This window comes from Puntigrus tetrazona, chromosome 22, assembly GCF_018831695.1.
Source record: "Puntigrus tetrazona isolate hp1 chromosome 22, ASM1883169v1, whole genome shotgun sequence".
In the NCBI taxonomy this organism is placed as follows: Eukaryota; Metazoa; Chordata; class Actinopteri; order Cypriniformes; family Cyprinidae; genus Puntigrus; species Puntigrus tetrazona.
This window is the reverse complement of record NC_056720.1, coordinates 5,796,610-5,824,121: the sequence shown is the minus strand read 5'-3', so window position 1 is coordinate 5,824,121 and position 27,512 is coordinate 5,796,610. Positions and strand designations below refer to the sequence as shown.

Here is a 27,512-nt window from a genome sequence, read left to right as displayed (position 1 = left end):
GGACCTAAAAAACAAGAAACCGAGGCCTGGAAAAAAAACTAGAGGAAAAGTAAACCAGCTAGTGAGGATGAGGGCAAATCGACGTTTAGACGCAGATTCCTAAATAATGCGATCAAAAACGTCCAGTTTAAATAAAACAAAGCTCAGCTTTTCGACACGGCCTCCGACTTGCTTCGTGCAGCTACAGAACTACAAGCAAGAGATGGCTTTTAAATATGAAATTTATTGTAAAAATATAAAACGAAACACTTTCAGAAGAATTCACTCGACCAGAAAGGTAACCATTCTAGCTACGAATCCGGACAAAACAAGCACAGTTCGGTATCAAAACTCTTAGTATGAAAGTTTTTTGGGTTTAACGTTGCACTTGTGAGGGTCAACACGGGATCAGTTAAAGAGACCGTTCACCCTAATACCACATTTCTATCAATGTTTGATTCGCCGTCCAGACGAGAACGCAGTCAAACAGCATCGAAAGCATCATTTCATAAACGACGGCGTTTTCGTTTTTAGGTGAACCGTGCCTTTAAAAAGGCACTACAATGACAAAAACAGTCTTTTTTTTTTTACTGTAATGACACAAACTGGAAACACAAAGCCTTTTCGGTTAATCCCGCGCAAATAAAGAGCAGAAACGCAAAGTTCAGCGATTAAAGGGGGAAACCCTGCCTCAAAACGGATTTGTGCAACCTAGGCAGGAAAAAATGGAAAAGGCATATTTGTTTGATTTAACATTTACATTCATGTTTTAATAGACTTTCAAAAATTCCTCACTATCCAGCAGTGGTCTAAGAACGTGTCTGAAATCACATTTCACCCCAAATTAAAGGAAAATAGCGACATATTGTTGCATAAAGGAACCTATTTATAAGACATTATCCTTAATACTGTAAAGATGAATTCAAAATTCTAATTTTAAATGTTAATATTATTAAACACATTTATAGTATAATACAATATTATCTTATTGATTAGATATTATTGTACATCATTTAAATTGTCACTGTAGCATTATTGAATTGAAATTATTAGCATGACTTCATTTAAATCATTATGGTTTTCTTTTTGTTACTGTAATTAATGAATTAGTTTAATTAGAAAAACATTTTAATCAAAAAACATTTAATGCATTACGACAATTTCTGGTAGCATAATTTATGAAAGTAATTGAAATAGTAAAAAAAAAAAAAAAAAAAAAAATCCTTAATTTTTCTCAAGAAACATTTGAAAAAAAAATGTGTCTTTTTTTTTTTTTGGAGGGGTGTAAAATGTGTCACGGAAAACAGGTTTCAAGCATATTAAATATTACTGATTTATTGTGAATAATTTGCAGTATAATAATTTATATTGGAGTTATTTTTCTGTACCGGCTTTAATATAAATGTAAATTTACAAATCATTATGATTTTCTTTTTACCGTAAAAGATAAAATAAATTATTCATTTCTGTGAGAAAAATATGACGAAATAAAAAAATGATGCAATTTTTTTATGATCTTACGATAGGCTCCATTTTCCTCATGCAAAATATTTCATGCTAAATTCTTTTAATTTGGGAGCGAGATGCGATAAGTTTCAATCGAGGCGAGGCTTTAATGAGGCAGCAGCGTTGCAAGTAAAAAAACCGTGTCCCTTTAAGAAGCTGGTCACGTGACACACCGCCCAAATAAGGTCACAACCGGTTTCACGCAGGTATAAAGGCAGCAAAGATATAATAAAATAAGGACTCGGACGACAGCAGAAACAACCACATCAATTACCTTTCGTAAAAAATGCACACAGACCAGACAAAATTTCAATCGCACAAAGCATAAAAAAAAAAAAAAAAACTCAATTCCAGTCGTCTCAGTTCATCCTCCCGTGCAGCAGGGGGCAATGCACTCGAACCCAAAACACACCGAGACGCCGCCGTGCTGCTCGTCCGGTCCACAGAGTGAGCGCGCGCATTCAAACGATCCCTCTCCGTTCAAATTCTAGCGAACACAAAAGTCCCTCCCGTCACCGACGTCGCGCATTTTTTTAAAACGAGAAGCCCCGGAGCCCCTCAGTGCAGGAAGGCCGTGAAGAGCAGCGGCAGCAGCATGGCCTGCAGAAGCGTGGTCCAGACGAGCGCGGCTCTGTTCCCGGCGTCCCTCTGGCTGCAGTCGTCGCCCGCGTAGCCGTTGTAGCACTGGCACTGAAAGTCGTCGCGCACGCGGCCTAGCTCTTCCTCGCCCATCTGGCCCGAGACCTTCAGCGCGTTCCCCTGCCGCTCTATGCTGTGGGTGTTGGCGCTGAGGTGCAGGTACGTGTCCGTGTCGGGCCGTTTGCGAAGGCAGCGGCCGCGGAAGCCACAGAGGTTTCTGCTGCACTGCTCGGCGGCCGAGGTCACGTTCAGCAGGTAGCGACCCAGCGGCCCTCGCAGGTATTCGTTCAGACTGGAACAAGCCGCCTGGAAGACACCAGATCACAGTAGTCATCAAACGCGGCCTGAGGGTGCCAATCTTTTTCAAACCGCTAACCGTCCAATATTACACGTTTTGTTTCACGATTATCTACTTTGGCCAATTACTGCATTGGCGTTTTAAAATAAATACTTACTTTTTACATTAATATAAATAGCCATTCCGTATTTTTCATATATTGATGCATGCACGCACGTATAAATCACGAGTAATGTATATTTTGTGTATTATAAAATTATATTAGTGCTGTCAAACAATTAAATGCATCCAAAATAATGCTCAGATGTTGTTTAAATATACAGAAAAAATATTTTTTAAAATATAGACATTATATAAATTGTAAAAATATATACAATGTGTGTGTGTGTATTTCTATAAACATTAATATACACAGATTTCACACATGCAAACAAAACCTTTTATTATATATATATATATATATATATATATATATATATATATATATATATATATATATATATATATATATATATATAACAAATTAATATTTTGCACAATTTTAAATCAAGCTGTTGTCACTCTATAAATAAAACAATAAAAGCAATGCAAGTGATGAAAAATGTTACAAATACTGTTAAATTAAAAATAATAAAAAATATGCGTTTTTAATTGATAAATGAACATTGGATGGTGACAGTCTTTAAGTAAAAATACAGAAAATTAATATTGCAATACATTAAAAAAAAAAAAAAAAAAAAAACTCTAATATTGTCAGACACCCAATATAGCATTATAATAACGTACATCTCTAAAAAAAAAAAAAAAAAAAAAAACCTAAATATATTTTAAAAGACCGCTCTACGAGTTAAAAGTCCGGATCACCCTGTCCGGGAGCTTTTTAGTCATATTAACGTCTCACTGTACATGACCCATTACTTATGTAGAACAGATTAAATTAAAGTAAAGCACACTTACGTGACTGCTGGCGTAGTTGGAGTCGCCCCAGAGGATGATGCCCGCTACACCCAGCGCCACGCTCTCTCCGATGGTGGACACCAGATCCGTCTGCACCCAGAGACGGAGAGAAACGTCAGACCAACGCAGGAAGACACGCAGGTGTTTCAGATAACCTTCACCTCAGAACACACCGAGCTTCTTGTGAGTGTTCGTGAATCGTTCGTCTGTTTGCGCACTCCTTAATGCTTTGTATATTTGCGTCGAGTGACAAAGGCTTCGTTCTCTCTTTCTTGAGCGCACGCTTGGTCTTCAGCCTCTCATCACATTAGTGACAATCACTCCTTCACTCGTTGGCTTTCTTCTTCAGACACTGACGTCAAATCCTGACACAACCCAAACTTTACTTCTCCAAGACTGACACACAGTGTATCGAATCACAAGAAAACTACTCCTTGTCCATCATTACATCTACATAAAGTTGCTTTGTTTGGTTGTTTTTTATTATAGTAATAAAAACAAGAATTATTAATTATAATAATATATTATATAAATAATTATATTGTGAAATAATTAACAAAAAAATTCAATTAAAAAAAAAAAAAAAAAAAAAAAAAAAAAAAAAAATATATATATATATATATATATATATATATATATATATATATATATATATATATATATATATATATATATATATATATATATATATATATATATATATATATACACACACACACACTATATTAATATCCATTATTCATACAAATGATCTGTCTATAAACATTAACAATCATCAATCACTGATTATTATAATTAAAACATTATAAACAATAATAATTAATATTCATATGCAATACTAAAAATACTACTATAAACAATTACACTAAAAATGACAATTATTAACTGTAGTTATGTTATTATACAAAAAATAGTGGTGTCAAATGATTAATCATATCTAAAATTACAAATGTTTACGCGCGTGTATATAAATAAACATGCAGTATATTTTTTAAATATTTACACGTATATACATTTATATTCTTATACTTCATATTGTATAAATATATAAAAACAAGTATAATTTTAACAACAATTTATTAGTATTAATATTTAATAATATCATTATCATCAGTTTTATTTTATGATAATAGTACTTTTCTAATCGATAGGTAGATTTATTCTAATTAATGTAATTATAATTAAATAATTGGATAATTTATAATTAGTTCATAATACCAATAAAAATATAATTCTAAATCATTATTATTAAATATGAATTAAGACTTCCTATAATATAAAACAACGATTATAATATTAATCACAAAACAATACAAAAATATCAACTGAGCAAGAGCAAATCTGTCTTTTTCAAATAAAGTACACAGTATATAATGGACATTAATCCAATTTGCTGATTAGTGTTTATAATTACGCTGCCAGTTTTCATTTTCGTGTAATTAAACAAAGTATATCACAGTGTTGTGGTGATTAGTTGAACCTGCAGCGCCGTAAAACGTATTCATTTAACGTATTTAACGTATTCAGTTAACTCTAATGAGTGTAAAGCAGAGTTTATACAGACTCACTAAGCCTGCACCGTCTTGCATGAAGCCGTTAATTCAGCAGGTCATGTGACGGATTCAGTGTCTGGAGAAACATCTCCCACGACCAGTGTGTGCTTCTCTCAGAGATGTGCTAAAAAAAAAAAAGCAGCTCGGCTTGTATTTTTATACCTGGCAGTGCTCAGACTCTCAACACACGTCTGAGGAACCCTGAACGCCAAACCTCAATCTCACACACACACACACGTCCAGAAGATGCTATGGAGATCTTCAGGCTCCTGAGAGAGCAGAAGCACTCCAGACTTTAAGGACAGTTTACAGACGTCACAGAAGGGTCATGTGACCCGACATCTTTAGATGTCTGCCTTAAACCTCAGGGTCTAACAGGTCACCAGAGTTTATGCTGGCATTGCGGCATTTGCTTCTACAGAGCCAACGAGACTCGATGAGAACCACAGGTGAGCGTTTGAGAAGAGCCTGCGCGAGCGATCGCTAGATTTAGGATGAGACATGACGCGTATCAGTCTGTTTAAATTCTCACGTTTGCTCAACACCAGAAAAAACACACCGTGACACAACGGTCCTGAAGTACAAAAACCTCAAACCCTGCACCATCTGAACGTCCTTCAAACAGTCTCAGAAGCCGACAGACCATCACAAAGATCAGCTCAGCTGGACAAATGCAGCTCAGGTTTTGGGTTTGGCCTCTGCAGAACCTCCCTCTGGTATTTTACGTGGATAAAGATCTGGGCTGGTGTCCAAAAGGTTGTACGTTTGAATTCTGAAGCAAAGACTGATCTCAGGTTACTCACCTCAGGAACCTACGAAGAGTGTCCCTTTAGATTAAAATGTCAACAAAATGGCTATTTACTAGATTTTAGTAAGGCTTCACAATATATCGGTTATCAGTCAAAATTAGAAATGTTTTAATTAGATATTTAATTGTTAAACCGTTTATACATTTATAATTTAACACTGTATAATTGCATTTTACGCTGTAAAAATTAAATGCGAATCCCAAAATGAATAACATTTTTTCATATCGGACAATAGATTTTAATGGTAAACCATTTTAATGATTTGAGATTTTTTTTTAATTAGTATTGTGCTTATTGTTTAAACATACAAAGAATATACTAAAAGAGGCAAAATATTTATTCATTGATTTATTATTATTAATATTACTAGAAATAATCCTAGTCACAGCCAATAACTGATAAACAAACAATCATTACAATTACCTTGAACCAAATAAATGTACTGAAAATTAAAATCCATTATTGTAAACGTCCTAAGTTTAGTCCTCCCTGTATAATGGAATATTCATTCTGAGATCTGCTAAATATCATTATTAAATATTATTGAAATCACAGTATCATTAGATCACATAAAAGGTCATCTAAATGTAAAAATACAGATACATTAAAAGCCAAAACTCTAGTATTGCCCAATAACTGACATGATGCTATCAAGCGATCGCCCACACTGGTTTCCACTCTCTTCGAGGAAAATCAAACGCTGCCACACCAAGCGTCGTCTAACGAAAAACTCACCTCTGTCATCAGCAGGAGTTCAGGAAGGTTTCCGTTAGAAGCCGGAGGAGTGTTCTGATAAGTGGGCCGCGTGTACATAAACACAGGCCTGGCCGACCCGTTCCCAACAGACGCCAACCTCATGCCCTCCTGGACGCGGTTGCGTACGAACTGGCGTCCGGCCAGTTGATCCTTCAGCACCTTGGCCATGTATATGGAAGGATACAGAGCCGTACTCTCCGTCCACAGCCACTGCAGTTCGTTATTCCTTTTCACCTCCAAGTCCGGACAGTGTCCCGTGTAGCTCGAATTTTTGTAATTGTGATTGTAACAATCTGGAAAGAGATAGAAGCCCCAAAGCTGATTGGGCCGTAAGCTCTTGGCCAATCGAAGCGTCTCCAGCATGAACTTGCGTGCTGAAAGCTCGAACTCTTGCTGGGCCAATTTAGCCACCTGATCTTGAGGCTTAGTTGGGTTTTTCTCTGCGACTAAACGGCGCGAACGGTCGCGGTAAATGTCTTTGGTGCCCCAGTTACGTATCCAGAGGGGCCGCCACTCTTCCCAGTCGATCACAGCGAGACCTTTCACTGTCGCATCCTTGATGTACTTCTTGAGCCCTTCCGGCATCTGCTCTAGGTGTTGCGTGAGGCTGGCGACCTGCGGGAGGCCACCGTTGACCGCAGTGCCGTCTGGCAGGAAATACGGGTACAAACCCAAACGGTCCTGATAGAAGATGGTGAGATTTTGCTTGGTGAACCCCTCGTTTGGCGACGCCACTATCTGGAACTGATCCAGCTGGAAGGTGACGTCGTGCCGCGGCCGACAGTCTTCTGTGGGAGCGTTCCAGGCCAACAGCAATGGCTTGCCAGAGTATAGCGGCCATCTAGTGTTTTTTAACTGCTGCGCTTTTAAACAGGTCCAGAAGAACATCAAAAACAAGAGCCGCAGCCAGGAGACCCACTGAGGTCGGGTCGCCCCAAAGGGACCAGTGACGTTTTTCATTTCAGACCTAAGAATACAGCAAACCACTACAATTAATACACTTTCAAGCTCACTTTGAGTGTTCTTAAGCACGTTAAAACATTGTTTCAGGTGCAGTTGGTTCATTGGTACACATTATACACATATGTGACCCCGGGGGCATATTGCCGCAAGATCCTAACTTTAAAATCTTATCTGTTGGGTAACAGTGGTAATTTCAGTTAGGACAAAAACTATTATCGAACAGCATCGAACAGAAACCTCCTAACTTGACCAAAAAAAAAAACTTCAAAATTAGATGTAGTTTTAAAAATCGTTCTCAACATCAAAGAAAAGCAGAGTCTACAGCTACGAGATCTTTTAACTAGAGATAAGATACAATTTTGTAAGATCGTATTAAGTATTATTATTAGTATTATTAGTATTAGTATCATATCTTAAATTAAGAACTAAGATAAAAGCACAAAAGCAGCCATAAGTAGCACTGGTATATTTTGTAGAAATAACCAGCAATACATTGTATTGGTCAAAATGATTGATTTTTTGATGCCAAAATCATTAGGTTTTATTATTTATTATTAAAGTTAAAGTTAAAGTTAAGATATTTTATAACAAGACTTAATTTTGATTTATAACATGCACTGCTAAGAACTTCATTTGGACAACCTTGAATATTTTCCAATACTAACAACATTTATTTAGCTTTTAGATGATGTATAAACATTTGAAATATATTTTAAAATAACGACCCTTATGACCATGGTACAGGGTCACATATGAGAACAAATACAACTATTTCATGATAAAAATTCACTCTATATTTAAAGAACACACTTCATGAGAATCAAGCCTATGACACTGGATTTGTTAAAACCACGATCCATCACCAGAGTTACAGGTTTAAAAGTTTGAAAAAGTCTGGAAGGAACTTTTAAAACGAACTATGGCTATTATGACAAACAACCACTTGCCGAATGACATGAAAGCATTTTAACAAGTCATCATTAATTCATTGCAACGCTTAAACGAGAACACCTACGTTCAAGAATAAACCAAACTTGTAAAATGCTGTCGTTTTCTTTTTTAACAGTCCACGCGACCGCTGGGAATCGAACCCATGCCTTTCGTATTATCAGAACGCAGCGTTCGAAACAGAACAAAAGAAAACAAACAATAAGCGCTCGTATTATGAACATTCCACGGAACGTCTAAACTTTGTTTCAAACGCAAGATTCGAATCGCCGTTCGGCGTCGAACGCTACAAAACCGCTTCCGCTTCGCATTCTAGAAACAGTTACACAAACTAACTGTAATCTGTTTAGAGGAAACACAGACCTGTACGTTTCAGACGGAACCCGTCCAGCACACCGGTCCGATCACTCACGAACTACCACGTAGCCTCTACCCATCCATCCAGCGGATGCCGACACCTCATAACCGCAAATACCCAAACGCTATTTCATAACAATCTATTATCATTACTTCCCCGTCTTTGAAACGCCCCGTTCTCGTTCAGCGAGCAGCGCTGGTGCCCAGCTGGCTCATCTGGATCAGCGTTTAAACGTGTGTAGATTTCGGCCCTCGGATTGATAAATGTAGTTGTGGCCAGAGGGGTGCGAGTTCGTATGTAAAACACATTTCGCCGTTCTGTTACGTTATTATGTTATCCCACTCGATGTAACACGATATAATACTAAACAATACGTATATATAAAGCGCTCAAGTCGTTGTTTTGGTTATAAAAGCAGCACTTCTCTTAAATATGCCCCTCGCCCCCGCTACACGGCGAGTTGGTTCGGTCCGAATTTCTCCGCTGGGGATGAAGAAGCGTTTCCACCGAACCGAGCAGAAGAGACCTGCTGGAGTCCAGAGACATTACAGACATATCGTGTTTCACCCCGAAATCGTTCGGAGAATGGCATTCTGTCCTTTCTGCGTTTCCCCCCCCCCTCGCTCTAGTTTTTTTATTTCTACATTATGAGGGTGAAACTACAGCACGACAGATTTACTGGCGAAAAAAGCACTGAGGTAGCCTATACACACGAAAAAAACTACAGTTAATGAGAACTACAGTCATTTTCAGTAACTATAGTTACTTGAATTCATTTGTTGCGGTAATTCTACAGTCGCTTCGGTAATATAACAACTATAATATAAACAAATTAATCTAATTTACCCAATAAGTAAACTATTAGGTGCCACTTATGGTCCACTTTAGACATTATGCTAAAAGTAAGCAACTTTACACTCATTAGAGTATTATTAGACAACTTCTAACACTTTATTATGATGAGTGCACATAAAACACACTGACTATCAGAAACTGCAAGGAATCAACTAACTTTACTAACCCTAAACCCTAAACACTCTGAGAGTTAGCAGACATAGAACTAGTTGACAAAGTTACTGCTAGAATGTTTAAAGTGTTATACTATTATTATACTATAATACACATTTAATTCGAGTAATACTACATGGCACCGTTATAGTAGCCTGTTTTATTAGACCGCTCTGGAAAAGGTACTTCGAAATAATTCACACCATTTAGAGCTTAGATTAATAACATTAAAACAAGCCCGAAATGACATTACTGCCTTTGACAGACAGGAAGTCAGCTGACTGCAGGGAACGCTGACATATTCGTGAATGAACCCACAGGCACGCACGTGACAAACTTAGCGCCTCGCAATATCTCGCCGTCCTCTTCAACGCGAACACATTTTACCGCGAGTCACCCATTAACCCGCTCCCTCTTTATGGATGCTAATGTTTTCAGGAACAAAAGCTCATCCGGGCCCAAGCCGCGAATCCCTACAGGACGCCTGCAGAGCAACAAAGACCTCGTTTCCATGTGTTGCGGCGAGGACGGGTGTAAAGACGTGTTGCGGCCCGTGCTGTAAGAGGTATGAGGTGGTCTCCATTAGTGGGAAGCTGGAAGGGGCCGGGTGGAGAGAAAACCACCCACAGCTGCAGGCCAAAGAGGTCGCCTTTGATGCGGCCTTTGAAGGGCAGGACCCGCGAAAACGCCGCAACTGGAAATCGAGATCGTTTCGATATTTCAAATAGGCTTCGGTGAGTAGTACGAGCGCGTTTCCCCACTTAAAATGACGAATGCGGTGAGCGTGTTTGCTTCTGTCCGCAGCAGGAGGCAGGAGTCCCCGCTCCAGGCAGAATACCTTCATACCCAAACACATCTTGTACTAATAAAGGACTGTAAAAGCCGAAACGCAGCCCCTTTACAGGCACTTATAAACAGAGGACAGATCGTACAGCTGCGAATGATTTTTACCGCTAATGTCTAATTACGAGAGGTAAAAAAAGTCCACATCCGACTTTGACAGGTGTTTGCTCCTTAATGTTTAAATTCTTTCTCTCCTCAAAAATGTGTCGCAGCCACTGTTTTTATTGTTAATTAAATGTAAAAAAGCTTATGCTGAGTATATTTGAATTACATATATATATATATATTTAAAAAAAAAAAAAAAAAAATATATATATATATATATATATATATATATATATATATATATATATATATATATTTTTTTTTTTTTTTTTTTTTTTTTTTACATTTTTATTTTTACTGAATTACTGAAGTTGGTTATGAAAACCAGTAAAACAACTAAAACCTTTTTTTTTTTTTTTTTTTTTGGGCAAAACTTTACTAAGTTTAGTAAAGAACTTAAGTAAATAAAGTATAAACTATTTTAAACTAATATTATAGTAATGGTACTAAAAAAAAACTCTTGTCGTGGCTTAAAGTAAGTTTCTATAGTAACTTTCAATGAAAGTAATTGGGACTGGAGATACTGAGGTCTAAAAACTACTTAAAAAGTAGTCCACTACATTTGAAGTGGATCAAAACCTTTCATCAAAGTTGTCCTAAAACCAGTATGCGTTTGATGAACTTTCTAGATTCACTTCGAACGCCGACTACTGTATGTCAAGCCTTCTCAAGCCATGTGATAGCTTCAACATCTTTAATGTTAAACTTTGCGCAAAATGTTGGAAAAAAATCCCCAAGCATATTTCGGAACGTCTCAGCTACGGTGAAGGAAAACGCAAAAAGTGACTTAAACTATAGTTTTTTTTCTCACGCAGCACTATATATAAACTCAAAATATATGCAACGTAAAGCATTTCTTTTTTCAGACCTCGAAATCGGTCCCCGTTTCCTTAAACAGTGAGGAAAAGTGCAAGCTCGGACGATCTACACGACTTCTCCTTTTGTGTTCTACGAAAAAAACACATTTACATTTGATTGGAAAGAAACCGATGACTCAAGTGTTTTTATTTTTCCGTACCGCTGTGGTTCCCTGCATTCGTAATATTTGTAAATGTAGCTTTAAAACACGACACATATATCGATATTTAACGTATTTTTCTTCCGAATCAACACTTGAAATGAAAGCCTCTACTCACTGTGCTGAAAGGTTACCTCTCTCCCAGCAGACGGACGTCCGCAGCCGTCTCTATGTGTAGATGTACACCTGCTTCAGCTCGTCTGTCGCTGAACGCACAGCTGCTTTAAGAGAGACTCAGAGTTTTGATCCGGGACAGACCACGCCCCTGTACTTCCTACACATTCCTGCCCATCTCTCCCACCCGTCACCAGCCCCGGGAACCCGGCCAGATCTTTTGATCTTACCGTGACTGAGCGCTGGATCCCAGATCGGCCCCTGCGGGAGACCCCATGCGGATCCCAGTCCCGGTTGCCAGGGTGATGTAGAAGACTCCCGCATCTGTGCGCAACTTGAGGCACAACAAACGAATAAATCATTGCGCGAGTGATGGAACTGGAGATGGTGGCAGAGATATTGCTAATTAAAAAGTTTTATAGCTAAAGAAATGAATAGTGCTTAAAAATGTAGAGTACAATGTGGCACTACGAACGCTTGAATTTCACTCCCTGGGGATATTAATACTGATCAAATATGTGCCGCTGTGGATAAAAGCGTGTGATGAATATTGATTTATTTTTAGTGGGAAGTCCCTCGTGGAGATCAGACGACTGAATGACTCAAAGGCAAAAAGTTCGTGCATCCACACCAGTAGGTGCCAGTATATTATAAAACCAAAATCGCTATTGTATCATTTATAAAAAAAAAAAAATCGACGGCTGTCTGCTTCTAAACATTTGAATGTTTTCATCTTCCGAAGTGTCTTGGCCACTGCTGTCTTCAACTAAAATTAAAATACTGAAAATATTTAAATTGGCTGAAAGAAACTAAACATTAACAGAAATAAATAGAATATAAAACATTATTATTATTATTATATATATATATATATATATATATATATATATATATATATATATATATATATATATTTTAATTTTTAATTATTATTATTATTTTTAATTATTTATTTTTATCATTATTATTATTAAAACAATGAAAAAACACAATAAAATAATGCATAAAAGTATATGAAATCGTATGAATTATGAAAACCTCATGCATCCACACCAGTAGGTGTCAGTATTTTATACGTCCAAGACCGCATTAAAACATAAAGGGCTTTAAAATGCAAAAAAAAATGTATCACTGTTCAATTAATTTTCACAGACTAAATCCGGTCATAATCTACTCAATCAAGAATTTAGGCAAAAGATTTTCTCGCACAGATTTCGCAACAGGCTTCATGTTGGTCGCCTAGTTTTGCCGACGGTAATTCACTTGGTTCGTGCATAAATCGCTACACCACTGGCATTTACATATTATTTTAGTTTTTTTTACAAGCTACATTTCCATCGATTGATATGTGGTTTATTAGAGAGCCCGGATCAGTAAAAAGCTTCTGTGAAAAATGAGATTCATGTCCACAGCACAAAAACACAAAATTTGGCCCATGGTTGAAACGGCGACGTCAGTGGAGTCTGAAAGGCTTGTTTAGAGCGACGAATCCCCGAGTTAAAATTCATCAGCCCCCGTCTTCTCCAATCAGAAGATCGATAACTGACCTCCTGCGTCCGAGCGAAGCCATCATCACGTTTGACCAGGCCAGTAAACACAGCTGAACTGCTCTCTCGTTTCCTCTTCTCTGCTGACTCAGGAGCGGCTTTCGGCGGGGGGTTTTGCAGAGAAAGCAAAGAACAGAGACCTGTAAGTAAAAAAACAAGAGAGACTGAATCCTTAAAACCCTCGAGCTCAGCAATAACATGGGGCTTTATTGGAAAATGGATAGGAAAACACTGAAATCTGATTGTGAGCGGTCCTGACAGAAACCCACATGAAGTCCCTTAAAGGAATAGTGCACAAATTATTATTATTAATCGAAATATATATTTTTTTGTTTACTCAGTATATGTGGGGGTACGGTGTATGGTTTTTTTTTTATGTCTGTATAAATACACACACAAACAGAACATATTTAGGCATGACATTTATCATCAATATCATATATGCACATAATAAATACACACAGTAAAGACATTACGTGAACAAAAAAATCATTTTGAATTTGGTGAACACTAATAATAATTATATTTTTGTACTATATTTCATATTATATTTACGTTTACTATATACATTAATATAATTCTATTTATTCATATAATAAGAATCAAAATGATATTTTCCAGTCCATATAACTAAAATAAACGCACGGCACGTATGTGAACATAAACACTCTAGATATAGTTTTGAGTAAGTAACATTAATGATAAATAGGACTTATTTTAGCTGGCAAGTTAAAAGGTAAAAACTGGTATTTTTTTGCCGTTTCAGCGGACATTCCGACGGCACCCATTCACTTCAATGGATTCATTAGTGAGCAATGCGACCCGTTCTGACAAAGAGACAAACGGAAAGAATGAGTAGATAAAAAAAAAAACAATTCTGGGTGAAGTGACACTTTCACCGACTTGTTTCCTGTGTATCGGTGAACAGGATGAGTACACACATTTTCTCCTGTTCCTCTCCAGGGGCCCGGGACTCCGTCGGTCAGGAGGGGAAGGAAGGTCACTGCCACCAGCAGGACACGGACGCCTGGCGCAGCAAGAATCAGGCTGCTGTGCGTCAATGCCGAGAGAACGGTCACGGCACTCAAGGACACGTCAGTGAAAAGGGCCGCGTAAAGTTTTCTAAACAATCCCAAAAGGGGCGTTTGGAGGGGGGTTACAAACTCACCATAGAGCGAAATTTATAGGCTTATGGAACATTTACGGCACAACTGAGAGTTCGTAACATTCCTGCTCGCACGGCTAAATATTTGTGATACATGAACACTGTTGCCTAATGAGCCTGAGGTTTCGGTTATTGAGAATCATCTGAAAACGATTAAGTAGAGGACCGGTTCACGTGGACGGACCAAAACCGAGCGCGCTTTCAACAGCTGTTGCGGCAGGGCTAAGCCATAAAAAAAAAATGAACATCGATATTTTGAAATGTATTTGATTTCAGCAACGTTTCGCGACGTGCTAAAATAACTACGACCGTTGTGAAATGTACATAAGCTACAATATACAGCCAAAAGTATTGGCACCCCCTTCCAATGAGCAGGTTTGACTATTTCAGTAAAACCTTAATGTTGCAGGGCATCGCGTGCTTCTGATTTTGTAGAAACCGTTCGGAGAGGATCATTTTCCATTATAAAACGACAATGGCCCAGTTCAAACAGAAACGATTGGTTCATTCAGAGGTCCTGATCCCAGCTGAACCACACCTCTGGTGTGACTTTAAATGTAGACCTTGAGCCAAAGCATACTAGCATGCTAGCGTACGCCCAACTGAGGGCTGGGTTAACGGGTGCATCTTCACGCCTGCTATAATGATGTACCTTCGTAACGTTCGAAACATTTCACCATGTTTCAATCCAACGCTCTCCAAAATTCACAAGTGTCGCGCACTATAACATCGGGGTGAAATTAGGAGCAAATCGAGTCTGCAAGCCACTGGTGGACGCCAGTCAGTTCGTACGTGGGAGTTTTGATTGGAGATTTGGGACGTGAAATTGTTTCAAATGCACTGAAGTAGTTGGAGTAACTCATATGATAGAGATTACGAGGCTCCAGGCACAGCAGCTAAAAGCCATCACAGCTCATATTTGGTGTCTCCAAGGAAATCACAAGCTAATCTTCGGGAGGACCACGCGGGAATAAACGTCCCCAATTAGGACCAAGGGCGGGTCTGAGAGCGTGCTTCCTGAAAGATGGCTTCACGCACGTGGAATGCGTTCATGCGTCATAAAACAATTTGATTCACGCTGCATTTTTGGAATAAATATTCGCTCGAGGAGGAAATCTTAACAGCTCAACAAAAATGCTAAATGTCTTGTAAAGTAACTTGTTCTGAGCGGTTGCTAGGCTGGCTATTCTTGGCATTAAATCCCACCCAAAGTGTCTCTATGATGGGAGTTATTCCCTCATTTTATCCTCGAAGTCACGTACTGCAAACCCAAATGATATGATGAATCATTAAAAGGCCAGCTCAACCAAAAATGATTAGGAGCCTGTGTTTTATTCAGCCTTGAAGCATTCTAGGTGTATGTATGACTTTCTTCTTCAGACGAAAAAGGTCTCGGTCCCTTTAAGTCTTTTAATTGGATCGAGAGGGTGTTAACAGTTCAGAAGACGTGAAATAAAGTGAGTGAAAATGAATAAAGGCCACCTGCACTGAATCCATGTGTGATGTCCATATTTGTAATAATATCCATAAATGTAATAAACACTTTCCGCTGAGGCATTGGTTTTCTTGAGTTTAGTTTTTGCCTACTTTCTGTAGACTTTGCTTACATTCATTCTATGGAAACAGCAGGGTTGCCAGGTGTTTTTTTTTTTTTGTTTGTTTTCAGGAAAACTCAAAACAACCCAAGCACTTTTCAGGGGGGGATTACTTCCTGATCAAAGTCGTATTCCAGGAGCTAGTATAATGTTATTGGGTTGGCTCCGACCAGTGGACATCAAAAACATCCCGCGGAAAGAGCATCAAAGTAATTCTGTGGGGAAAACCGCAACACCGGACAGACGGCAACCGAAGCACTAGAAAGGGGAGGAGCTTCTAGAAAGGGGAGGGGCTACACAATGTGTACTTCAGCATCTTTCTGGCGTTCATTGAAGCAGAATGGCTTGTGATTATCTGAGTTTTTATAATTCATCCGTTCTAAAAGAAGTCATTCTTAATGCGATTACAATGTTGTTATCGTAATAGTCGTAGCCTACTTTTCCTTACTGTCATACGATTATTGAAACCTACGTTTTATCGTCCTTTTGAGGTTGTGTTAACCTCTTCAAGCAATACCTTGATTTAGCAATAATCCTATAAATGTGGCTTCCCTCGGGTCCGAATGATTTTCCGGAGCTTCTGCCAGTGCCTTTGTTTAGTTCAGAGATTTCTGGTCTTCTTAATGATTGAAGTTTCCTGGAGCGGTAGATACCAAGCTCTTTCATTTGTGGATGGAACATTATTAAGGAAAGCAAGCAAAGGTCGGGTTCAGTCCTGTGGAAAGAACAATGGAGTTCGAGTAGAGGACATCTGGGAAAAACAGACGGGAGGAGGAGAAAATAGACAGAGATAAAATAGCTTTAAGTATTTAAACTTGTCCTATTGGATGTTTTGGATTAACTTAATTAAACCGACAACTTAGGGGAATAAAAAAAAATACAAATATTGGATTGTTCGAGTTTTTAACAACATGAACTTACTTTGGACCCCAGAGTTCACCCTCTGCAGTGAATGGGTGCCGTCAGAATGAGAATCCAAACAGCTCATTGAAACATAATCAATCAATAACACGATTTGTGTAAAAAGAAATAAGAAAAAAAAATTAAGTTAACCTACTTTTTTGCCAATGGGTCTAAATGATGCAGCTTCCACACATTATGGAATATTCAAAAGTAGGAATAATTCATAAACATTTTCAAACAATGAATATTGAAATTACATATACATATACATATATATATATATATATATATATATATATATATATATATATATATATATATAATTCAACAATTCAAATGTATGTAATGTCTTTTCATTTCCACTCAAATCCACATTTATAGAATCTAGTTCCCACTTTATATTCTGTTTAACTGTTAAATTATTAATAGGAGACAAACACAGGTTGATGTGCATTTATACGTGGTATTTAATGCCATCTCGTCATTTTAACTGTAATAAATAAATGACAGCCACGACAGTGCGAGGGGCCGGGGCTTCTCACAGTGACTGGCAGCACTGTGTCAGCCAGTGCCTCGACCGTCCAATCAAAGAGCAGCAGCAATTCCATCATCCAATCAGCATACAAATAAATCACAGCATAGTAAACAGCCTTTGATTTTTCTCCTAGCGGCTGAAAAGAAAGCAGAATCATGTCGACATGCAAAATCCAGGCTGTTGTTTTTTTCCCCCCTCGCTTTTATACTAACCCTAACCGCGTAACCTCTACGAAGACTGCGTCCTCGCGATCTGCGAACGCATCAATTAAAGCGTTCAAAAGCGACCCGATCCTTCCGAGGGCTTCTTTGAAATTCTAAATGGAACGTGCTAGAAGGTCCTCCGGAGTCCTTCACGACGTGCTCCTGAAAGATCGTCAGACGTCGCTAAACATCGGCTAATTTCTATGGTCAGATACAAACAAACATACACTCACATACAAACCACACTTAGTGTCTCGGCCGCACGGCCCATAGCAGTCTTTGTGCGGAGGATTACGAGAAAACAAAAAGAGTCAGGACATCATCATCATCATCATCATCAGGCCGCGGCCTCTTCTCAGTCACACAGCCGGAGCAGCTCGCGGCTCGCTGGCCTGGTTCCTCACGCGCGCCTCAAGCCCTCCCAAACACAAGGGGGCGCTACTCGGCGAGCGTGTTCGGGATCCAGCTGGGCGGGAGGAAAATGAGGGGGACGGATTCTTCGCAGGAGGTCACCGACGGCGTCAAACTTCACAGATGACGACCGGAAAATCGACGTGTATACAAGGGTGATCCAACTTGACGATTCCCTGCATTAAATAAAAAAAAACACGTTATCAAAGCTAATTCAGTGCAATTCAAACGATAGTTTAAAACTCTCCCGCGCCGATTTACCTGAGGTATGAGATTCTTGTGGATTCGTTTTAGTTTGGCTTTCTTGCGGCCATTTTTCGTTACTAACGTTTCTTCATAAAACTCGTGGGCCAGGTCGCCGTCCTCGTCGAAGTACAAAGAGCTTAAAAACATAAAAAAAAAACCACACACATAAGTATAAAGGCCTGACTAGTCTAAAGAACGACGACATTAATGGTCAAATCAGCACACAATAACTTTCTCTTTATTGTAATCTTGTCCTGCGTTTTTTTCTTCTTTTATTCAATGCTTTAAATGGAGTTCTTATTAGCAGGATTCAGTCCCATTGATTCCAATCATTTTGTTCATTATGTTTATCATCATGTTTTCTCAGAAAAGTGGAATATTAAAATTGTATATCTATAGTTTATTATTATTGCTCTTGGTATGAAAGGACTTAAGGGGGAAAATAATTTTCTCTACTGTTATTTTTCTAGACAAACACGCACTAGATGAATGTGCTTTGTGCTGCACCAGTTAATGTATATCTTTCCGGAATTATTTACATTCAACATGCAATTTGTACACATTTTTGATTTCATTTTTACTTTTAAAGAAAGTATGCAATAAAAGCTTTTTTGAGAAATATTTCCATATAAATAGTACCAACCACGGCATTACAGCTTTGTGTATTCTACAGAAAAAGAGAGTTTTGCATGACTCTTTTTTTTAACACATCAAAAAGCTAATGAACAATAAAATAGAAATTGCCTATCGGTTGTCAGACGAACAAATCGGTCCACCTTCGAAGAAAAGGCAATGCATATTTTATGTGAAATTTTGTCCTGTACACGCATAGAAGATTATTTGGTAAATAGTCCAAAAATAAGAGCAGTCGTCAGCCTGTCATTATTGCAAAATAAAACCCGATCTCTCCGTCAAGGTTTATTTTGCAATAACGCGTCCTAGTTAGTGTACTTTATCCTTTAGTTCAGCTGCGAGCAGTGCTTATCAACCTGAAGAACATGTGTTATTCAGAGGATCCGTTTCGTGTTGGCAGTCCAGTTATGCTCTCTGAAATCAAGTCACACGCCAGGCGCCGGGGTTATATTTACCTCCTCCTGGTAAACACGAAAGGCGTGGCGTTTCGGATGCTCCGCACCCGGGCCAGGCTCTGCTCCTGACCGTCTTTAGCAGGCTCATCCCCGCCACCTGAACCCGAGAAGGGCCAGTAGCCTTTACCTTTAGAGCCGCTGCCGCCCATCATGGATCATTCTCCTTCCGCTCAGGTCTCACTCGGGACGGCCGTACGGCTCTGGAGGAAGAAACTCATGCTGTTAAATATTGACATATTTGATGTCACGAATCAGATAGTGTCAGTCATGATGAAACACGGCTATTTTTTTTTTTATGGTGTGGGAAACCTGCGAGCTTTGCTTTCCCACTCCATTAAAGGAAACCCTTTGCAAAGTGTTTTGAGTACTTAATAATGTGGCGTTTCACGTAATATTTAATGTAACTCATTTAAACCTCAGTATTAGCATTGTAAAACAAGGCAGTGTGTGTTCGACAAAAAAAACGAGATTTACATTTCTTATGGTTAAAAATGAAATAAAGTGACATATTAGCATAGTTAGTAATGAATTACTTGATTTGCTAATGGTCTAAATTGATGTAGCTGTCATGCTAACGCGGCTAACATCATAATGTCCTCCAACGTTTGAGTTTGTAACACAAAATCGCTCATATGGCTAATGATGACACTTACTTGAACGCGGTCTCCTGGTGTTAAATTAAACAAGGAAGCGGAAATAAGGCGAATCGACGTCGGTTTGAACAGATTTATTCAGTCTGTAAAGTGACTCACAAGCGAACCGCTGCAGCAGACGAGGGTGAAGCGAGACACGCTCAGCGGCTCCTGCTCGAACCGGAAATCACGTGTCCTTCTCGCTGACAGACTCACGCGAAGGAGAATGGACAGAATAAAAGTCCTGGACTACGTAGAATAAAAATCTTTATTTGTTGGTTTTTTTTTTTAGTTAAATTTTATTTATTACTGTCATGATATTTCATTTCATCGTGACTTGGTTTTTAATTTTTTAGAAAGCCATTATAAAGTCAAAAATAAAGATTTTGAGACTATTTGTTTGCATAGGATAAACACCCAACAACGGAATCACAGCACTGTGTAAACAACACGTAAGTCCAAATAAGACTTAATTTTAAAATGGTTGGACATAGCAGTTATCAAACCATTAATCGCGAATTATTGCTTTCTTAAGTACATGGTGGCACCGTGGAGTATTTAACAGCAGAACTTTTATTGAAAATTATTGATTTCACTTTCCGTTTATGCAATAGATGTGCGGCTTCCAGTTTCGTTGTAAATAATTTAAGAAAATGTATAAATATAATGTGACAAACGATTATTTGACCTAGTATTAAGCAACTGTGAATGTAGCTAAAACATTGTATAGTTGAAATTATTTCTGTTATCATGTACAGTTGGAATTACGAATATTTTGGTAATTGTGCCTTTTATTAATTATAAAGAATTAATTATAAAGGCTAGACATAATAAGCAACGCTTCGGCATAAACATAATTTCCAAAAAAAGGTGTATTTATTTTATATTGTGAAAAGTTATATACAATCGATTGATTGAACCGCAATTAATACATTCTCAGTTTTTAATTGAATGGTTCTCTCACGCAAGAAAAGCAGTCATTTTAAAGGGGGAAAAATATTTTATTTCATTCGGTTTACAGTGAGCATCCAATATATACACGGGTGGGTGCTTCAATATCTGACAAACACTATATCACTAAATGGTGTTATTTTAATGCAGACATAAAAATAATCGTTTCCTCTCTCTCTATTACATGTATAAATTACACTAAAATGCTCTATAGTCTGCACTGATATTCATTCACCGCAGACCAATAATCTGCGACTCCACATCTGCATAGATCTAGAGGTACGAGCGCAGCATTTCTTCCACGCTCACCAGTCACGCTAAAACACACGCCACTCCTCTCTCGCTGCGTTTCCCTTTCGCTCCCGACCCGTCTCACGTCCGCCGCGGGACAAAGGGTCCCTCCACACGCACTCTTTGGATTCAAACGGTAACAAGCTGTGCACGAGCGTCCTTTCCGTCGCGGTTCCTTTCGTTTGCGAGGTGCGAGAAGCCCGCTGGCCTCAGCCCGGCGTGCTCAGGCTCTTCAGGGCCTCTTTCATCTTGTCTCGGGCCAGAGCGTAGCGCCGCACGATCTGCCGCACGTGGTCCTCCTCCTCGCGCTGGAGGATGCGCAGGAAGTTCTGGAGCTCGGGAAAACTGAACGCGTCCCACTGCCGCAAAAGAAAACAACAACGTCATCTCAAACGCACACATATGCCTTTAAAAACACATTTAGCATGCTTAAACTCTGTCAGAAGAGTCGACTCACATTAACTTCCCCCGTCTCGTTCTCTTTAAGGACCAAGCTGAGGACTTTCTCGTTGGGTCCAGCGCACAGGCGCAGGAAGAGCGGACGCTCGTCGTCGGCTAACTTGCGTAAGTACACTAAAAAGAGACGTGGCGCATTTATGATTTTGTTGTTTGGATATCAACGCGGATGTCGGAGAAACGGCCTGGGCGGCCTCCTCACCTTGATTCTGTCGCTCGCTGCGTTCGAACAGCGAGAACTTGGCAGGGTTGTCCACCACGGTGAACTTCCTCAGCAGGGCTTCGATGACCTCCCGGGCCCGAGTGCCGGAGCTGATGTGCAGGTGTTTGACCGTGTCTCTGGGCAGGTAGAACGAGGTGCGGTGCTTCAGTGCTTTGTCCTCGCGGCAGCCGCCGTCCAGTCCTGAGGAAGACGAGGAGGACGAGGAGGAAGCGCTCCGGGGAGGAGGGAGAGACACGGGTCGGGCCAGCTTGAACTGGACCTTTATGAAGCCAGTGTAGGATCCATCACGGTTCTGATGGGAAGGACCGCCATTTTTACACGCTCTTATACACACGATATAATGCAATGAACGCCTGTCGGCCAATCAGATCAAAGCATTCAATGGCCCCCCGTAGTATAATTAATATGAATCGGTAATAAATGTATAATTACACTGTAACAAGGACACTTTAAAGTAAAGTGTAACCTATATTTAACACTGAAAGGTGTCCTCACCAGGACCATGAAGAGGTTACTGTTGACCTGAGCGTTGTATTCTTTCACTTTCTGTTGTACTTCACTGAGGGACAGCTCCTGTTTCCTGCAGTCCACCGGCTCGTCCTGTAGAACAAGAGGAGACAGGCGTGAGACAGGTCACATGACCACAAGAGGGCGGCAAAAAGAGCTCAAGAGACTCTGATTGACTAATGCCTTACTCCTACATATTATATATATATATATAACAAACGTAACAAGCAAGGCAGGTGTGAAAACTTGATTGCGTGTCCCAAACGCTGATATTTCTGGGGTTTTTTCCTGAGATACAAACCAATCTGGATCTGATTTAGGAGAACTCTTGACAAAAACAGTCTTGACGTTTACGCAACTCTATTAAAAAGCAATAGCCGGTTGTGTTAGTGGATCAGAAAAACGGCAGCCTGAGACATAAAGTGAGTTTGAAACGCTCTTTCAGATTCAGCCTTTACCCACGACTCAGAGAAAACAACCCTCCCTCATCCAGAAATAGCAGACAGGAAGTGGAAACACACACACACACACACACACACACACACACACACACACACACATTCATGTTGACTCTAAATGCTTTCAGATTTCACCTAAAAACTTCACATATATAACGTTTTTGTGGCTTTCAAAAGATTCCTACATTTAAAAACCAGATATTTTCTTTTACACGGTTGTATTATATATAAAGTATTTATTACTTCACTTTATTGTGTATTATATGTAATAACTACTTTAATTAACAAGTTAATATTTAAATAGTTTTACATTTCAATTTATTTGGTCCTTTTTATATGGTTATGGTATATTATTTACTCAATTAATTAATTGTAAAGCTGTACTTTAATAAGCACCATATAAATTGAAACAAATACTCATTTAAGTAGTTAATTAATCTAATTTAGTAAACATATAATAAACCCGTAATATAGGTCTATAATAAATAAAATAGACCTTTATCTAAAAATGATTACAGCCTATTTTAAAAATAATGTACGACACTTATCAAATTTAAATGCATAAGACGAATAATGTTAAAGTGTTAGGCTACGTAAAATATATACAATACAAGTAAAACCAGGTCCGGTTTTATCCCTTAATTAAAAAAAACTGGTTTCATGAATATTAATGAAGGCTTAATTAAGAATCAAGGCTTTATATTGATTATGTGCCGTAAAGACACATGAACAGACTTTCTTGTTAATCACGTTAAGAGCCACTCATTATGACATCATCTACAGAAGAGGAAACCCCCACCAGCGCGCGCGCACACACAAGTTTAAAATATCACATAAAAGGACAATAAATAAATAAAATAGCGTACAGTTAGAGTCTAAAGACCGAATATACGTTTAACAATTCTATACATTACTGAATTTTGTTTCAGAATTCGTGACTGGATGCAAGCATCATTTAAAATAAACACGCGCGCGCCCACGCGCACACGCATCTTTGGATTTCCGTTAGTTCGGTTTGTCGCCTTGAAACCGGACTATAAAGTTGCGAGGCCGCCTCGAAACGCCCCGAACAGCACACACCGGCGGTGAATGCTGTATTCCGTACGACTATAAACTGCTGTCTTACTTTCTCCTTGCGTCTCCTGGTCTTTCTGAGCGAGGTGCGCGCCGTGTAGAACTGCTCGAGCTCGTGCTCGGAGTCGCTCTGGCTGCAGTACCCGCTGCTCGCGCTGCTGCCCCACGTCATGTCCAACCGCTCGCAGTCCGTCATTATTAACACACCGAAATCAAGCGCACCGGGGCTGCGTGAAAGCTTCCGCTGAGTCTGAGGGGGATGATGTGGCTGTCTGACCGACCTCGTGCAACCGGAACGCAACGGTTAGGCGTGATTTGAAACCCCACCCTTCCGCCAAACCCCGCCCCTCAGGGAGAGTTTACGGCACGCAGGCTCCGCCCCCAACTCAGTCCTGCCCCTCCCCCTGAAACCCCGCAGAACAATGGAATATAGATTGCTGTTTAGATCATAATATTTTATTTCTAATTATTTTTAAAATAATTGTATCTACATATATTTATATAGTTATTATAAAAATTGCATACAGTAATATGTAACATTTGATATATATTAAAAGATAAATTGTATTTTAAACAGTGTTTTTAATAGTAAATAATAGTATAAATATATTTTAATTAATTAATGTAATTATTATTAGTTGTTGTCATATCCAATATAAACAATTTGATAACCTGCATACAATTATTATATAATTATTGTAATATTTGTTACATTAAAAAAATATTTTAAATAGTACATTTACAATAGCAAATAATAGCATGTATTTTAAATGCATATATCAAACATCTAAAACTACTAATTAATTATTACAATTATTTTCTACCATATTAACAATTTACATACAAACCTTTAGTATGACAAAAAGCCATATTAATACATCTACACGTCTTATATAATTATAAAATAATTACATACAGTAATATTTGTTATACAAATATATGACATTTACTTTAAATAGGATAATTATATTAATAAATAACAGCAGAAATGTATTTTCAATATATTCATAATCTATATTTAACAGCAACAACAATAATAAATGCTATAAAATAATTTTATTTATTATCATTACCAAACAATCAAATATTACAAACAGAAAAGCTGAGGAAAATATATAATCTACATAAAATGATATAATAATTAAATAAAAAATTACATGTTTGTTTAAAATAAAAGCACATTTGCATTCAATAATGCACTATAATAATCGCAAATAAAAGTGCAAATGTTTTTTTTTTTTTTATCTATTATGCATATCAGTGTATATAATAATAATAATAATAATAGCCGGGTTTCAAAAGGATACACATAAATAAATATTTAATATATCCTGTGCCTTCCGCATAAAGCCTGCTACAGGAAAAAGTCTTGCGTGCATTTAAAAGGATTTAAAGCATAAGCAAGAGCACCGCGCAAATGTTGCGCGACCAAATGAGATTTTAAGATGATTTGCACATTGGTAATTAGATAAGAGCTCCGCTGTGAAGCACCATTGACTTGAGCTGACGAGTTCATTCCCCAGCTGTCGGCCCTCCACCCTCCCCCACCATCACTCAACACACAACCTTTAATAACAGCTAGTTACCCACCAGGGTAAGTTCAACTATACACTCGTGGGTAATAGGTTTTCCAGAAAAAAAATCGCTCAATCTAAGAAGTCAGGATAGGGGATGTGTTTAGATTTCAAACGCTAGAACCGTAGCAGCTGGTCCCCCGCGGCGCTGTCGTAAATCGCGCGTGTCACAGTGTGTATAGGTCGCTAATAAACCCTCGCTAAGGGCATATGGTGCATTGAGATGCCCATCTACGTCTAGCGACGGACGACAGGGTGAAACAATTGAATTAAGCTCAAATGTAAGGCCTGCGCTCGTCTCTCTGGTAACGTCAGTAGCAGCTCGCTCACCACATTCGTGTCTGTCTCGATGGTGTCCTCGCAGTAGTTTATCTGCTCGCCGACGCCGTCGCGGTTCAAGCTGCAGTCCAGTTCAATGAAGGGTTGACAGCGGTAGTGACAGGTGTAATTACAGTCTGGAAAAAAAGACAGGAAGCTAAAAAACAAGCACTTAGCTGACGGCAGCCATCGACTTCCACAGCATGGTAAATAATGCTATGGGAGCCAATGGCTGCCGTCGGCTGTTCGGTCACCAGCCGTCTTTTTTGCGCTCGGCAGAAGAAAGAAATGTAAACCGCTCTGAAACGTGAGGGCGAGTAAATGACGATTTTTTTTGGGTGACTGTCTCTTTAAATGCAGTCCTCCGTGAGCGGAGCTAAGGTTTAAGAGATCAGGAGTTTTCTGGTGGCACGCACTTAACCTTTCACAGAGAGGTCGAGCGTTTCCAGTCTGGTTCGTCATGAATGAACGCACAGCGGCGCCTGCTGGTCACGCTCACGTACGTTTGGGGTTATTTGATGAAGAAGAAGTCGTTCGTCTGTGGGCCGACCCGTTCTCTCAAGGCCTAACTAAGTGTGGAAAACGATGCCGTTCACGTTCGTTTGAATTTATTTTTGACCTGTTCTGAAGAAAATGTGAGCAGTGCCGTTAAGCCTCACTGTTGCAAGTCATTATGGGATGTTGCCAGAGAGTTAAGGTGTCCTTGCCGGTTGCTAAAACGTTCATTTTTAACTTAAAGCAGTTTATTTAATTTATCTTATCGATACATTATAAGTCAGTCGCATGCCTTTTTAACAAATCTATGCACCATTATGAAAGATAATTCCGCTAATGCAATTTAATACTTAATTTTTGCATTCACGCGTTTATGCCGAGCGTTATTTATTTGCTACGTTTCGTGACCCGCTGTCCATAATTACTGATTGATTCTCTGTTTGCGCTCCTCTTCAATTTCTCAGCTCTTTCTACACCGTCTGTTTCCCTGCCTAAACATCCCTTTCCTATCGGCCTGCGCTCTGCGACGGCCTCGACGGCAGCGGAGGACATAACTCACGCGTGCAGCGGAGGCTCTGGCGGTACAGGCCCCAGATGAACTCCCCGCAGAGGTCGCACCAGCTCAGCTGCGTCTGGCTGCAGGGCTGGAAGTCGTGGCCCCGTCCCGGTTTACACGTCGGCCAGTCGGGGTCCTCCAGACGCACGCGCTCCCCCACCATCCGCACCACCTTCTCTTTGCTCCACCTTTCCAGCGTGGGACCGGTGCGGGGCGGGGGGCCGCTGGGGGGCGCCAGCTCGATGCGGTCATCCGGAGTCAAGTCCTGCAGTTCAATAAGCTCACATTTTGCCATGCTGGGAACGAGGGAGGCCGAAAAGCATGGCTCGGTAGGTCATGGGAGATGGTTTATCACTTCAGACCGCGTCGGAGCGATCCCGTCCACGCCGAACCGGGCCAACAGACTTCGGCTCTGGTTCTGATGGGTTCG

General features: G+C 39.3%; 3 protein-coding genes across 8 annotated transcripts in view; all 3 read right to left on the bottom strand.

Moving 5' to 3' along the window:
- Positions 1 to 203: 203 nt before the first annotated feature.
- On the bottom strand, positions 204 to 13,644 carry hyal2b (hyaluronidase 2b). Of its 4 annotated transcripts, XM_043222671.1 has the most exons (6): positions 13,402 to 13,644; positions 12,085 to 12,188; positions 11,875 to 11,958; positions 6,477 to 7,464; positions 3,380 to 3,469; positions 204 to 2,430 (listed from the first exon to the last, which is right to left on the bottom strand). In XM_043222671.1, the coding sequence occupies exons 2-6, from the start codon at positions 12,129 to 12,131 to the stop codon at positions 2,044 to 2,046; spliced, it is 1,596 nt and encodes a 531-aa protein (XP_043078606.1). In that variant the 5' UTR covers positions 12,132 to 12,188; positions 13,402 to 13,644; the 3' UTR covers positions 204 to 2,043. The 4 variants fall into 4 exon arrangements, with proteins under 4 accessions (XP_043078606.1, XP_043078605.1, XP_043078604.1 ...); XM_043222670.1 differs by lacking the exon at positions 13,402 to 13,644 and having other exon boundaries at positions 11,859 to 11,958; positions 12,085 to 12,101; XM_043222669.1 differs by lacking the exons at positions 12,085 to 12,188; positions 13,402 to 13,644 and having other exon boundaries at positions 11,859 to 12,003.
- Positions 13,645 to 17,513: 3,869 nt separating this feature from the next.
- Positions 17,514 to 20,396, bottom strand: tusc2b (tumor suppressor 2, mitochondrial calcium regulator b). 2 transcript variants are annotated; one of them, XM_043223022.1, is made up of 4 exons: positions 20,300 to 20,396; positions 19,548 to 19,747; positions 18,475 to 18,595; positions 17,514 to 18,389 (listed from the first exon to the last, which is right to left on the bottom strand). In XM_043223022.1, exons 2-4 carry the CDS (start codon positions 19,697 to 19,699, stop codon positions 18,324 to 18,326), a joined length of 339 nt encoding a protein of 112 aa, XP_043078957.1. In that variant the 5' UTR covers positions 19,700 to 19,747; positions 20,300 to 20,396; the 3' UTR covers positions 17,514 to 18,323. The 2 variants fall into 2 exon arrangements, with proteins under 2 accessions (XP_043078957.1, XP_043078956.1); XM_043223021.1 differs by having other exon boundaries at positions 20,201 to 20,363.
- Positions 20,397 to 21,159: 763 nt separating this feature from the next.
- Positions 21,160 to 27,512, bottom strand: part of rassf1 (Ras association domain family member 1) — an 8,042-nt gene continuing 1,689 nt past the window's right edge. Inside the window, exons 2-7 of one of the 2 annotated variants that reach the window (XM_043222741.1) lie at positions 27,086 to 27,512; positions 26,044 to 26,168; positions 22,596 to 22,700; positions 22,080 to 22,392; positions 21,879 to 21,994; positions 21,160 to 21,780 (exon numbers count right to left, since the gene is read on the bottom strand). The exon at positions 27,086 to 27,512 is cut by the window's right edge and continues 113 nt beyond it. In XM_043222741.1, coding sequence (XP_043078676.1) covers positions 21,631 to 21,780; positions 21,879 to 21,994; positions 22,080 to 22,392; positions 22,596 to 22,700; positions 26,044 to 26,168; positions 27,086 to 27,377 — 1,101 coding nt within the window. In that variant the 5' untranslated portion in view covers positions 27,378 to 27,512 and the 3' untranslated portion in view covers positions 21,160 to 21,630. Of the gene's footprint in view, positions 21,781 to 21,878; positions 21,995 to 22,079; positions 22,393 to 22,595; positions 22,701 to 24,191; positions 24,487 to 26,043; positions 26,169 to 27,085 lie in introns of those variants that run through there. The other variant, XM_043222742.1, reaches the window with a different exon arrangement.